Source organism: Physeter macrocephalus, chromosome 8, assembly GCF_002837175.3.
Source record: "Physeter macrocephalus isolate SW-GA chromosome 8, ASM283717v5, whole genome shotgun sequence".
NCBI lineage: Eukaryota > Metazoa > Chordata > Mammalia > Artiodactyla > Physeteridae > Physeter > Physeter macrocephalus.
The window spans coordinates 11787839-11801049 of NC_041221.1; the positions used below are offsets into that span (position 1 = coordinate 11787839).

The 13211-nt window shown below is 56.3% G+C and overlaps 1 protein-coding gene across 1 annotated transcript in view; it reads right to left on the reverse strand.

Moving 5' to 3' along the window:
• The window catches only part of TMPRSS2 (transmembrane serine protease 2), a 32878-nt gene extending 21812 nt beyond the window's left edge, over positions 1–11066 (reverse strand). Inside the window, exons 1-2 of the mRNA XM_024120360.1 lie at positions 10991–11066; positions 2078–2148 (exon numbers count right to left, since the gene is read on the reverse strand). Coding sequence (XP_023976128.1) covers positions 2078–2092 — 15 coding nt within the window. The 5' untranslated portion in view covers positions 2093–2148; positions 10991–11066. The remainder of the gene's footprint in view (positions 1–2077; positions 2149–10990) is intronic.
• Positions 11067–13211: the final 2145 nt, after the last annotated feature.

Here is a 13211-nt window from a genome sequence, read left to right on the forward strand (position 1 = left end):
TATATGTGCCACATCTTCTTTATCCATTCATCTGTCGATAGACACTTAGGTTGCTTCCATGTCCTGGCTATTGTAAATAGTGCTGCAGTGAACATTGTGGTACATGATTCTTTTTGAATTATGGTTTTCTCAGGGTATCTGTCCAGTAGTGGGATTGCTGGGTCAGTGCTGCAGATTCTTTTAGGGCATCTTTAATTACGCCAAACACTGAACTCACATAGAATGAAAACTCACCAGCCTTTCCAATTAATTGGCAATAGTTTTGGGGTTTGTTTGTTTGTTTACTATTCATCTTTTGAAATAAAGAAAAAAAAACAAATGGCTGACATTGAGACTGAGTAAAAAAATGTGTAGAAGTCTGGGAATGAGCCAGTACCCTATCCCCTGAGAGTGGGGTACAAAGTTATGGACTAGCAATGCCAGAATTATAATGACAATAATAATAGCTGACATTCGAGAACTCACCTGCTTTGGGCATCTGTATTCATGCCCTCCTTGAAGCGTGACCATAACCCTCTAAGATGGTACAGCTGTGATGGATATACCCATTTTGCAGACAGGAACGTGAGGGACAGAGATGAAGAAATCTACCTAAAGGATTTACAACTGGGGGGGTGGCTAGCAGATCTGCTCCCACGAGCATCCTTCTAGGGCGCGTGCGTTTATGTTGAGAGTGTGTGCAGTTCAGCGGCTCCGTCCCTGTGAGTGGAATTTCTGGGACACAGTGTGTACACACACAAACGTGGAAGGGGGGGGCCCAGCTACTCCATTTCCCTCTCAGCTCCATCCCTTGGCTGGTTTCTGTCTTCTTAGAATGCCCTCCCCTCCCCCTCTGCCTACTTAAAAATTGCCCTCTCCAGGCCCTGCCCCCCACTGGACACTCCGGACCCCAGCAGCCTGCCACCTTGTCCTGCTTCAGCACCCCCTGAGCCGCCCACTGGCTGGGCCACTCTGGGAGCCACACTTGCCCTCTTATCTGAGTGTCCACATGCAACACTCCTCCCCACTCAGTAATTTCTCCCCTTGTTCCTTGTTGACTGAGAGCTCCGAGAGGACCAGTATTCTGAGCAGAGGCGACTTGATGCTGAGAATTTTAAACAGGGCCTCCAGGGCAGCGTGATTAGAAAGCAGTGGGCCAAATGCGAGTTTAAAAACTCACCGACGCGCTCCTTCCAAAGTCCAAAGATTACACTCGAAACCAGAGTAGTAACGGAAAGGGAATACGAAATGTAATCTCTCATCTAAATGGGGGAACCAGAGGCCAAAAGGCGGCACAGGCATTCGGCCTCTACCTGAAGCATCTACGAACATGCCGTCCTTCCCAGGAAAGGTGGAAGCAGCAGTTTGGCTCAGTGAATTCCTGTGCTGTGGATTTAAAATTTAAAAAGGATCTCGTAGGAATAAATACACAATACTAAATAAAGGGGCAGGGGAAGCAAACGTCTATTTTCCAGATAGAAGAGAGAGAGGAATTTTGTCATTAACCAGTAGAATAACTACTAAACGCACTTATTCCCAGGTATAAGACAATGAGTGAGATACGATGGGGAATAAAGGTAGTGCATTTGTCTCCAAAGTGTGTGTGTTGGGGGTGGGGAGGGTCTCAGAGAGAGGGGCAGCCAGCCCAATGTCCCATGCAGCCCTAGCCTGTCCCAGGCTACCAGGAAGCAAGGCTACTCTGTGCTCTGCTGGCCGGCGGTACCCCGAGCGCTCTTTTCTCCCCAGGACTCACTCCCTCTCCCCACTGTCCTGCCTCTACCTGTCCCCACACCCTCACCCCTGTCCCTTGCCCCACCCCAATCTGAGCAGGAAGACAAGAGGCCCAGGGGAGAATCACACATCCACACCCCCTCCAAGAGCTCTGAGACTCCCGGCTGTGCAGCTGTCACATGGTTCCCCCCCACCCCCCCGCCCAACCCCTGCTGACTCCTCACCCCAAGAATGCCTCCACAGCACCCAGGGAGCAAAGGCAGTCCTGCAAGCAGCTCTTAAAATGCTGACCCACACACATCGCTGGAGATAACAGAAGGAACCGGGAACAGAGGAAAGGCCAGGAAGGTAATGATTAACCACTTACTGAGTCTAAAGCCATCCTGATTTTATCAGCAGCATCAGCTAAAGGGAGGTATTTGGAACGTCCAAGCTGACCTAGAAGAAACAACGACAAGCCTGTGACACCTCCGTACCGGCGAGTCTGCAGACGATGAAGCGAGAATGGAGTAGAAGGGTCACCTCTCGCCGGAACCACGGCGGTTCTGCCTGCTCACCTTTGCCTTTGCCTCACCACCACCTCCTGCAGCTGCTTACCCTGAAGAAGACGGGGACCCACTTGCTTGTTAAGTTCAGGGCCTGCGGCACTCAGCCAGCTCCCACCGGGAGGCCCAGACTTCCCCGACGTCACCCCCGCCCAAAGGAGAATCCGGGAAGAGAGAAACCTGCGCAGGGACTTATAGACCGTGGAGGCGGGTGGAGGTGAAGGAAGGCAAAAATCCGGGTCAGCTCCTGGCAGCGCCACACCCTGAGGTGTCCTTGGGCGACTGACCTCTCTGAATCTCGGACAGAAGCGGGCGCAGCCATCACACTGGATTGTTCAAGTGAGGGTTCAACGCGAGGGCACAGGCAGGCACCTCAGGTGCCCAGGCCGTGGCAGGTGTGATAAGACTCTGCAGAGCATCCACTGGGACAGTGGAGCAGCCACCGACCCCACCGTGGAGCAGGTGGTCTAGAGCTTAGACCCACATGGAGGCCACACCTGACTTCTCAAATAATCCATACGGAACCGCCCCAATCTTAATAAACAAATATATTTAGAAATTCCATAAAACACATCCATACCGGCCTGCTACTCCACTCACTATCCCAAATCCAGAAAAGAAAGAAGTTCAGAACTAACCATTTGGGTGGTTTCTAAGGCTATCGGTAATGAAAAGAATGCCCTGGGTCACCTTGTTTGCTGACATTTGTGAACAGTAGTATCTAGGAAGATCATCAGCATAAAACGTTTTATAGTAAAGGCTTATCTGACGTCACTCCTCCCATCGTAAGCAAATAATGGCTTTTGTCCACCACTCCTGGCTGCCCTGAATTGACCAAACAATACTCCAAGAAACGGCCTTCACGATCACGCCTCCACAGGACCCCATCCACAGTGAGAAAGCTCTGGGTTGCGGAGCTGGCCAGATCAGGTCTGATCATTTTTCATCTGTAAAGTGCCCGGCACACAGCAGATGCAGACAGCACGATGACTAGACTCTGGGTCCAAACCCCAGCTCAGTCACTCACTACCTGTGACCTGGGGCAACTCAGTTAACGCTTCTGGGCCTTGGTTTCCTCGTCTGCAAAAGGCGTTGACAGTAGCACCCGCTACAGGGTTGTCAGGGGCGTAAAATGAGTTGATAAAGAAGTTCTTAGTGCCTGGCACACGGGGAGCGCTACACACGCTTTCGTTACATGAAAGTGAGCATACAGGACTTCCCTGGGGGCGCAGGGGTTAAGAATCCGCCTGCCGATGCAGGGGACACGGGTTCGAGCCCCGGTCCGGGAAGATCCCACATGCCGCGGAGCAACTAAGCCCGTGCGCCACAGCTACTGAGCCCGTGCTCCGCAACAAGAGAAGCCACCACAATGAGCAGCCCGTGCTCCACCAGAGAAAGCCCGTGTGCAGTAACAAAGACCCAGCGCGCGGCCAAAAAAAAAAAAAAAAGTGATCATAAAGCTGCTAAACGTTGAACGGCCCACAGAGGCAGGATGGGCCTGATCGGTAGCAGTTGCAGGTTTGCAGATTTGCATCCGGAACGGGTGCTCAAGACACCAACTCTGCCGGCTCTGAAAATCCAGTGGAGCCAATGGCAACGGAGCCGGCTCCTGCCGGGCACCGAGTCTCTGACTCCAGAGCAACATTATTCTTTGACTCATTACATTAAAAAAAGAAAACATGGGGACATATGTAAATGTATAGCTGATTCACTCTGTTATAAAGCAGAAACGAACACACCCCTGTAAAGCAATGATACTCCAATAAGGATGTTAAAAAAAGCAACAACATTAACTTGCTATAAATAAAAATATAAGTATGGCTGTTGAATCTCGGGAAACCGCGTTGAACAAGTCACAGGACAGATGCACCAGATCATTTATTTACTCTTCATGCAAAGATAAAATAAACGAACCAGTTTGTACCGATAGCTTTAAGATTTTTTTTTAAGATTTCAGAAAAGAGTCAACGCTTTTCCGAGCGTGAGGAGATAAACCTGAGCGAGATACAGGAGGAAGAGATCACCATTCAGAATATATATGACGTTTAAGCCTTTAAGTGGGTGTGACTATCACATATTAATAACCTTTCCTACGTCTGCTCTGTAAAGAGGGAGGGTTCTGAGACTTGACAGCAACACAACATCCTCCAGTCTAAGCAGGAAAAGCTCGCATCTTCCTCGGAGTGGTTTCAGGCGAGTCCTGCCCCAGCGAACATTCTCAGCCCTGGTTTCTCTGCCCTCGGTGGCTGTCACTCTCTGTGCCTCTGAGCTATCTCGCCAGTTACAGGGCTGGGTGAAGTTTCAGGAAATGAACATTTGATCCCACTGGCCGCCTTCCCAGTTTAGGAGCCCTCGGAAAGGAGTGATGAATCAATGCCCGAAATCCGCGCTCCCTAGTCATTCAAGATCTCTAACAGCGGGAGACCAGGGAGCCAGGAGCTCACGGGGCCCCCGGAGCCGCGGCCGGGAATTGTCCCGTAAAAGCCCGGGCCCCAGAAGTAACCGCGGCACGATCCTATCTCACCCAGCCATCCCACGGCCCACAGACCCTTAGAGCCCAGAACACCAAGCGTGCCCCGATCGGCTGCACGGACTTGGGAAGGAAAGACGAGAGTCGTGTCACCTCTCACTCTCTGTGGCCAAAGACAAAGGAAGGGGGAAATGTCTCCCTCGGGAACCGGGCCTGACGGGAGACGCGCCGCTGTCCAAAAGGACCAGGAGATCACGTTCCGTGTGGTTCATCTTCGAAACAGGCAATTCCACGCCCACACGAGATAGTAGATCTCTTTACCTGGTTTCCGAAAGGAGCAAGACAGCCCAGATGGTGAGAGACAACGCAGCTTCCCCGACGTTCTTTCCTGTCGGTTAAAGGACACAGACGATGACTGCCCTCGATTCCAGAAAGGCAGCCTCAATGAAGCGCTCTTCCTTGAAGCCACAAAGAGCGCGTGTGCCCAAGCTCGGTCCTCCTCTTTGCTCCCGGCGAGGTCCCGCTCCAACTCCACCCACTTGAGCCACCCAACAGAGCACGGCTGTCCCGGGCCACCCCGGGCTCTCCTTTCAGGGGGCTGACTCGTAGGCCTCGAGCCACCCGCCCGGCCACCACTCAGCAGGATGGTGCCGTGGAATCCTACCAGCTTCCCGTGAAGTCATGAAGCTATTTCCGAACAGGAAGAGCCTCTCCGTATACTGTCGTGTCTTTCCTCTGGACCTCAGAACGCATCTGCTGGAGGTTTATTTTGAAAACTACCAAACCAGCGCAAAGGAGGTCAGCCCCATAGATGCTGAGGGGGTCAGGGGTTTTCCCTATAACGAAGGCTCCACTGACTTTCCCCCGACACCCCGTTCACGCAGGGGCTGCTGCGCTGGGCCCCGCCGGGTACCTCCGAGATGCTGGTGGTGTGATGCGTGGGAGAAGCTCCACCTTCCTTGACCTCAGATTCAGTATCCCCTCTGCAAACTCCAAAGCAAGCAACGCTGACAGACACCCCCTATCCGATGATCCATGACCAGCGGGACCCCTTATGACTCAACCACCGCACAAAATCACCTTACAGGTACGGATGTTTTCGTGTCCTGCTGGGGGCAAAATGCACCGTTAGAGGGAAGGTAACAGACTGTGGTGCATTTAAGTAGCAGTTCAGTATAAACAAGTATAAGAGACCATCAGAAAAATGGCACCCACTGTGACTGACAGAGGCTTGAGAGAAAGAGGAGAGGGAGAGAGAGACAGCAGCTCAGAAGTACTGCCTGCATCACCCAAGTTTCTTTTGCTATGAATGCCTCATGGTTCAAATGAGATTACAGACTTTTTAGGGCAGGAATTGGGTCTGATCCTTTTTTTTTTTTTTGCGGTACGCGGGCCTCTCACCACTGTGGCCCCTCCCGTCGCGGAGCACAGGCTCCGGACGCGCAGGCTCAGCGGCCACGGCTCACGGGCCCAGCCGCTCCGCGGCACGCGGGATCCTCCCGGACCGGGGCACGAACCCGTGTCCCCCGCATCGGCAGGCGGACTCTCAACCACTGCGCCACCAGGGAAGCCCCCCCTTTTTTTTTTGAAATCTAGCTTTGTACCATACAAAGAAAGCATTCTCATATATATATATATATTTGCATCCCAAAGGCCAAATGAGTAAGATGTAATTTAAGAGAGAGAGTGCCGGAAAGCCTGCACCTGGACAAAAAGAGCCTCCAAATTGAGGATGTGGGTGACCTCACAGGTCCAGGTGTACAGAGCTGACTGCATGCCGAACATGACAGACAGGCCGGAGAGGTGTCCCAATCCCTCTAGGAGGGAGGGGGCCTCGACAAAGTGCAAAAGCCACTGTCTAAGGTTTGAAGAACTTGCCCGAGTCAATCTGTGAAATGGGCCTAACACGTCAATGGGGTTTTTGCCAGGATTAAGCGTGTACGTGTCCTAGCACTGTGCCCTTCACATGATGAGCCCTCAGGAATAACATAAAGATAGCAGCTAAGGGACTGCTGTGTGGAAAGGGGACTCAGTTTTTTTCTGTGAAGATCCAAAGGAAGAATCCAGGATCAAAATGGCCAGAAACATCAGGAAGGCAGACTTAACTCGATCCAGGGAAACCAAGTTTCCATCAATGAGAAAGTTTCCGTATCGACTGGGCTGCCTTGGAAGAAAACAGTTCCTCAAACCAAAAAGAAAGTTTGATCCAACACCGGAAGGCCGGTTCCCCAGCACATTCTAGAACCAAATCAGGCTTCAGGTGCAAGGCCAGACATGACGATCTTTAATTCTTTGGGATGGAAAATGCAAAGGATAAACTCCAAACGCATCCCTAGAAAACACAGGCTCCATGTGCCCCATGTACAGATCAAGTCTCCAATGAGGCCAGGTGTGAGCCCTGCCAGGAGGGCCCCTCGGGAATCAAGGACCTGAAAGGGATTCTGACACGGGGTCACATACAAACAAGTAATCCCAAAGCCTGGGCTTAGTCTCCTCTTCCAGATCAGAGCTCGCTAGAAAATATTTCTCTCACAAACTTGCACTGGAAGGTCACGGTCTCTCTTCCCAGGCCTACCTGGTTGCGCTCTCAACGATTCTGTCCACTCTGCCCTTGCGTGAGTTTCTAGACGTCAGCTGGTGCCTTTCAAACACCTCCTGCTTTCATATCACACTCCTGTACCCTCACTCCTCCTGCACCCCACCCCACCCCACCCCACTGAGGCCTGACGGCGCACACAGACCGAATGCCTGCAGTTTCCACGCACAGCAAGTCCTTCCCTCCTTCTCCTTGACTTGCCTCTAACAGGAGCAAAAAGCACGTGCTTGGGTCACCTTCCCTCTTCAAAATCCACACTGTTTACAGCCCAAGGAACCGCCCACACCCTCACCAGAGTATCAGCGTCCGCCGTTCTCCCCGGACGCCTCTGAGGCGGCCCGTGACATTTTTCACTCCCCCAACGCCTCTTTTCCCGACCGCTGTCCAGCGGCCAGCGCGAACCAAGTCCCAGGTCACCTCCCCTTCCTCCTGACCTCAAGCTCTGTCTCTGGGTTGTTCCCTGGAACTGCCTGGGTGATCAGCCGAGCCCTCTGCTACTCCACGTGCAGTGGGGACCGGGATGGTCCATGGCACAGGGGGCACCCGGAGCCCCCTCCCGCACACCCAGGCCTACAGCCCCGGGGGGCTTGCAAGCCAGGGTTCCCCGAGACGGCCTACGTATAGGGCTCCCCGTCCCCGAGCTAGGAAGGGACCCACCAAGCCTGGCCCAATTCACATCTCAGCACTCAGGTGTGTGACACCCTTGCTTCCTATTCCCCAGAGGCCACTTAGCTTGTCCTGGGGCCGGCCCAGTGGCAGGGGTCCCCTGGCAGGTGCCCTGGAAAGTAAGGAGGGACCGGGAAGAGCAGCAAAGGCTCAGCAATTGTGGGAAGCAGCAGCATCCCAGGAGGCCCAGCGCTGTGAGGGCAGCAGAGAGCTGGTGAGCGCGTGGGACCCGGGTGCCCCTTCTCCGCCCCCCACTCGGGCGGGGCCAGCCTCCCCTCCTGAGGGAAGCGAGGCTGACCAGACACTATGTTGAGCCAGTCGCCTTTCCTTTCTACTTCCCCGCCTAAGGTTCGGGCATGACCCCGGGTTCCCAAGCCTGCAACTTTCTGGGGGGCTTAGGAAAAATAGATTTCCTGTTCCTTCCGAGTCTGATGCAGCAGTGGAAACCGGCAATGACCCCAAATGGTTACAAAGCCCCCCCCGGACTCCTGCGCCAGGCTTAGGTGGAAAAGAGTGACAGACAGCAGCCCGGAGCCCTGGCCTGCACATCCCGACGGAGCCCCGCGCCCCAGGCCAGGCCCAGAGTCGCGGTCAGTGTGCTTACAGGATGATGACAACGACAACGGACATAATGTCCTCCGTGTGTCCAGGCTTCACTGCCTGCAAGACACTTTCACCCGTGGCCCCATCACCCGGGGAGGTCAACCCCCTGCACTGCCCCGGGCTCTCCTGCCCAAGGTCACCCCGGAGGCGGGCAGCACGGAGCCCAGGTGGGGCTCTGCTCTCGGATGAGCGGGAAGCCAGCCTGGCTCGCGAGCAAGCCCCTCCCCCACGAGGAGCCCAGGCATCACTCAGCATACCTGGAGCCAGGTGGCCTGCCTGCATCCCCAGTGCTCCCTGCAGGACACGGGGCCTGGAGCCAGCTATTTCACCCCTCTGCCTCAGTGTCCTCTCACCTGAGTTAAACACATCCTAAAGAGCTTGGAATGAAAACGCCACATCCACATTTGCTGTTCCTATGATAACACCCGTGCGGCGCAGCTGTCTCCTACGGTTAAGGCGGCTGAGCCCAGGGTGCCCGGGGGCCAAGCTCCGCGCCATCTCCTGGGCTCTGTAGGCTCCCGGCAGCTACACAAACTTGCTAGAAGACTGACCTCGGAGGCGTCAATGAGAAAGACGTCGCTGGGTCGCTGGGCACCGAACAGACTGCGGAGCCAAGAACAAAACCCCCTGCTGCTCCCCGGGTGATAGTCTTCAAAGCAGAGAGGGAGGTGCGTCCGCGGCCAATCTCCAGGCAGAGGCCGCCGCGCGACTCCCGGGCTCCTGTGTTGCGTGCTTGCTGGTGCCTCCCTGGCCTTTCAAGCCGACCTCAGGGGTGCAGTCAGCTTGGCGGGGGTGGGGGGACGCAGGCCTGCCCCGCCTCTGGTAAAGCTGAGGAAGGGGAGCATCCCTTCAGTGACCCCCTGGGCTCCGCCAACGCCTCCGCCTCCCTCAGCGGCAGCAGTGCCTGCGCCCCCAGGTCCCTTGGTCGTGTAAGCCCCGCGCACACTCCAGCGCCCACGCTCCTCCGGGCGCGGTGGGGTGTTAGCTCCATCCTCACTTCCTGGAGAGCCTTCTCCCACCTCCCAGGCCAAGTCAACACCCCTCCCCTCACGTCAGGTTTCCTAAACGCCTTGAAGCTCTCCCTAGCAGCCTTGGTCATTTTCCGTCATTCGTTTGGCTCTCTGCAGCCCTGAGCGCCAGCAGCCCCTCGACGCCCTGGCGCCCCGGGCGTGCCCCCTGCCGTGCTTGGCCCGGGCACTACCGCGCGGGCTTCAATCCGGGCGGCCTTCGCACGCTGGGGGCAGAGCCCTGGGGCTCCCCAGCCCGAAGGGCAGAGACCTCGGGTCGCGATCCTTTCCCTCCCAGACGATCCACCGGGATTCCACCGGACAGGCCCGCCGCCTCCGGGGCGTCCGAAACGGCACTGAAACGGATTCGGGATCACGGCGCCGTGCCCTGCGGCGCGGCGGGCCCTTCGCAAAAGCCCGGGCTCAAGCCAGCGCCGGCGGCCACCTGCAAGCAGGCCCTCTGGGGCCTGGAAGCCCGCGATTTGGGGCCATAAGGCAGTTCTCCCGCAGGGCCCACGAAGCCGCGGTAGGGCGCCCACTACCTGGCTGGCGCGCTCAGCCCCCCGGCCCCGGCCGCTCCGGGGTCCTGCCGTGGACCGAAGCGCCCGGCTGCCTGGCCTTGTCCCTGGCAGGGAGCGCCTAGAGACCAGGACCACCCCGCCCGGGGCAGGGGTGCCCGGTGCCCGGGCGGCCCAGCCCTGATCGTCGCCTCCGGGTCGCCGCCGCGGGGCTCGGGCTGTGGGCGGTGCCTTCCCGGGGCTACCGAGCCGTTAGCACCTCGCCCGGGGGCCCTGCGGGCCTGTCCCCGCCGCGCCGGCCTTATCGCTCCCGGCATCTCAGAGAGTTTCCAGTTTCTCCCTACGTCGGGAGGGAACCGAGAAGCAGGAGTTCAGGTAACACGACGGGGCTGCAGAGATTTTCCCAAAACAAAGAAGCGGAGGGACAAGCCTCCCTCTTCCTCGTCGTCCCCAAAGGGAGAAGGCGCACCCCTCGTCCCCAGCTCGGGGCCCAGAGGACAGGGGAGCGGGGGCCGACTTCAGCCGAGGGGACCCCCCCGAGGGACCCCGCGGCACGCTTGTCTCCTCCCAATTGGCTGAGGACCCGCAGGCAACCTGTCCCGGGCGAGTGATGCCAGCGGGGCAGCCGGGGGCCTCTGACCCGCGCGCCAAGGCGTCCCAGGCGCGCGCAGCCCTCCCGACCTCACGCAGGTCGCTTCGCTCGGCTCGGCCCCGTGCGCGCCGCGGGCGGGAGCCGCTCACACCTGGCTTCCCCTCCCGCTGCTCCCACCCAGCGCGGGGGGCGGCGAGGTCGCTCCCCGGCGCCCAGGGCCTCCCTCGCACCCGGGGCCCCCGCGCCGCCCCCGCCCCGAGAGCCCACCGCGCGCGCCGCTTACCTGCGGAGCTCCGGGCCCGGCGCTCCCCGCCCCTCCGCCTTCCGCCTCCTCCTCCGGAGCTCGCGTCTTCCTCGGCCCAGCTCGGAGTCCCCGGTCCTCGCCGGCTCTCGCTTTAATCCGGGAGGCGGTGTCCGAGTGCCCAGGGTGACACCCCCAAGCGCCGGTGCCGGGTCACCTCGGGCAGGGGGAGGGGACGGACCGGAACGGCTGTCCCGGGCGAGGCTGGTCCGGGCGGGGGCGGCGGGAGGAGGAGTTTCCTCCTGGGAGAGCCCGGGACGCGCTCTCGGCGGGACCCAGAGGGGGCCCGGGGACGCTTTCGTCCCCGGCCGGCCTTTTAGGGTTGGGGAGGAGCGCATCTCCCTCCCCACTTCCCCGGGACCAAGCCGGTGGCCGGCGCCCCGCGCCCGAACACTCAAGTCTGGATGCGGGAGGGAGATGCTGGGGAGTGCTGACCGCGTCTCGTATGACGCGGCCGAGTCCTGGCGCTGGGGACCCGCTTGGCCTCTGTGCCCTCGGAGAGGACCCAGGAGTCTGCTCCCAAGGGCCGCCGGCCCGGACACTAGAGCCCGAGACGCAGCCCTCTTCGCCGAAGAACCTCCCCTGTCCTCTTGGGCGGCTTTTCTCTGCCCTCAGGTCCCAACTCCCTCCTCCTCCCTCAGCACGTCCCCAAGAGTGGCCTCAGGTCTTCGAGCCCGCCTGAGGCAGGAGACAGGGCCTGAGGAAAGAGGGTAAGATAAATCTTGCCTCCTTTTAAGAGGCTCTTTTCAATGCTGTTTGCAATATGCAAATTAACATATAGGTTATTAACATATTGGATTAACAAATTATTATCCAAATTAACATATTGGATTATTAATCCAATATGTGGATTGCTTTAGAATCAGGTAGAAGCAGAAGAAAGCCCAATTCATTCCAAGTCACGTGCTGCGCGGGCTCAACGCTCCTTCCTGAGCAGGTGACGCTCCTTCCTGAGCAGGTGACCCGGGACTGGACTTTCCTAGTTGGTTCTTTCCACCCTCTCCTTTGGCTCCCATCCTTATACCCACAACAGGAGACCATCCTGCATATGCCCCAGCCCTTCCCGTCTCTCTCTCATCACTGGTGTCCAGGTTGTCCAAGTAGAAGACCCTTGACGACCGTCTCCAGCAGATAGGTCAGGGGGTCTTCCGGTGGCGACTCACTCACTTCTGTTTTAAATAGCGTAATTGGAGCCCTCTGGGAATGGCACCATTATTCCAGCAAGCCCCAATGTCCACCTACACACCAGGCGGTGTGTGTGTCTGTACCTTCATCCCTCTTGTGGTTGTTTCCTCACTATTCATTTTCCCTTCTTTTGGCAACTTTCCCCAACTTTTGTTGGACTTTACACATCTCCCAGGAGCAGATCACCGGCTTGGGGAGCCAACTCCACCCCACTGCTAGAGGGGAGCACGTGGCCAGTGTCTGGCTCAGCAGCTGAATCCCATCCCTGCCCGAATCCGTGCTTCAGGGAGCACACACAACCCACTTTTGGCCAGTGAGACTTGGAAGAGAGGTTTTCGGAGGTTTGGGGACAGGGTGGGGAAGCTGGTATTTTTTTACTCTTCTGCTGGATCTTCCAGAGACCCTCTTCCTTGTGCTTGGAAGAAGAAGAAGCAGGTAGTCACAGGAACTGTTGATAGCCATCTTTCCATCACCAGAGAGCTGGTACCAGGATGAAGATAGCTCCTCCACCAAAAAGCACAGCATACACTTCACACCAGTCAGAATGGCCATCATTAAAAAGTCTACAAATAACAAATGCTGGAGAGGGTGTAGAGAAAAAGGGAACCCTCCTACACTGTTGGTGGGAATGTAAATTGATACAGCCACTATGGAGAAAAGTATGGAGGTTCCTTAAAAAACTAAAAATAGAGTTACTGTATGATCCTGCAGTCCCACTCCTGGGCATATCTCTGGAGAAAACTCTAATTTGAAAAGATATATGCTCCCCAATGTTCATTGAAGCACTATTTACAATAGCCAAGACATGGAAACAACCAGACTGTCCATTGACAGATGACTAGATAAAGAAGATGTGGTACATATATACAATGGAACATTACTCAGCCATAAAAAAGAATGAAATAATGCCATTTGCAGCAACATGGATGGACCTAGAGATTATCATATTAAGTGAAGTAAGTCAGAGAGAGAAAGACAAATATCATATGATATCACTTATATGCAGAATCTAAAAAAA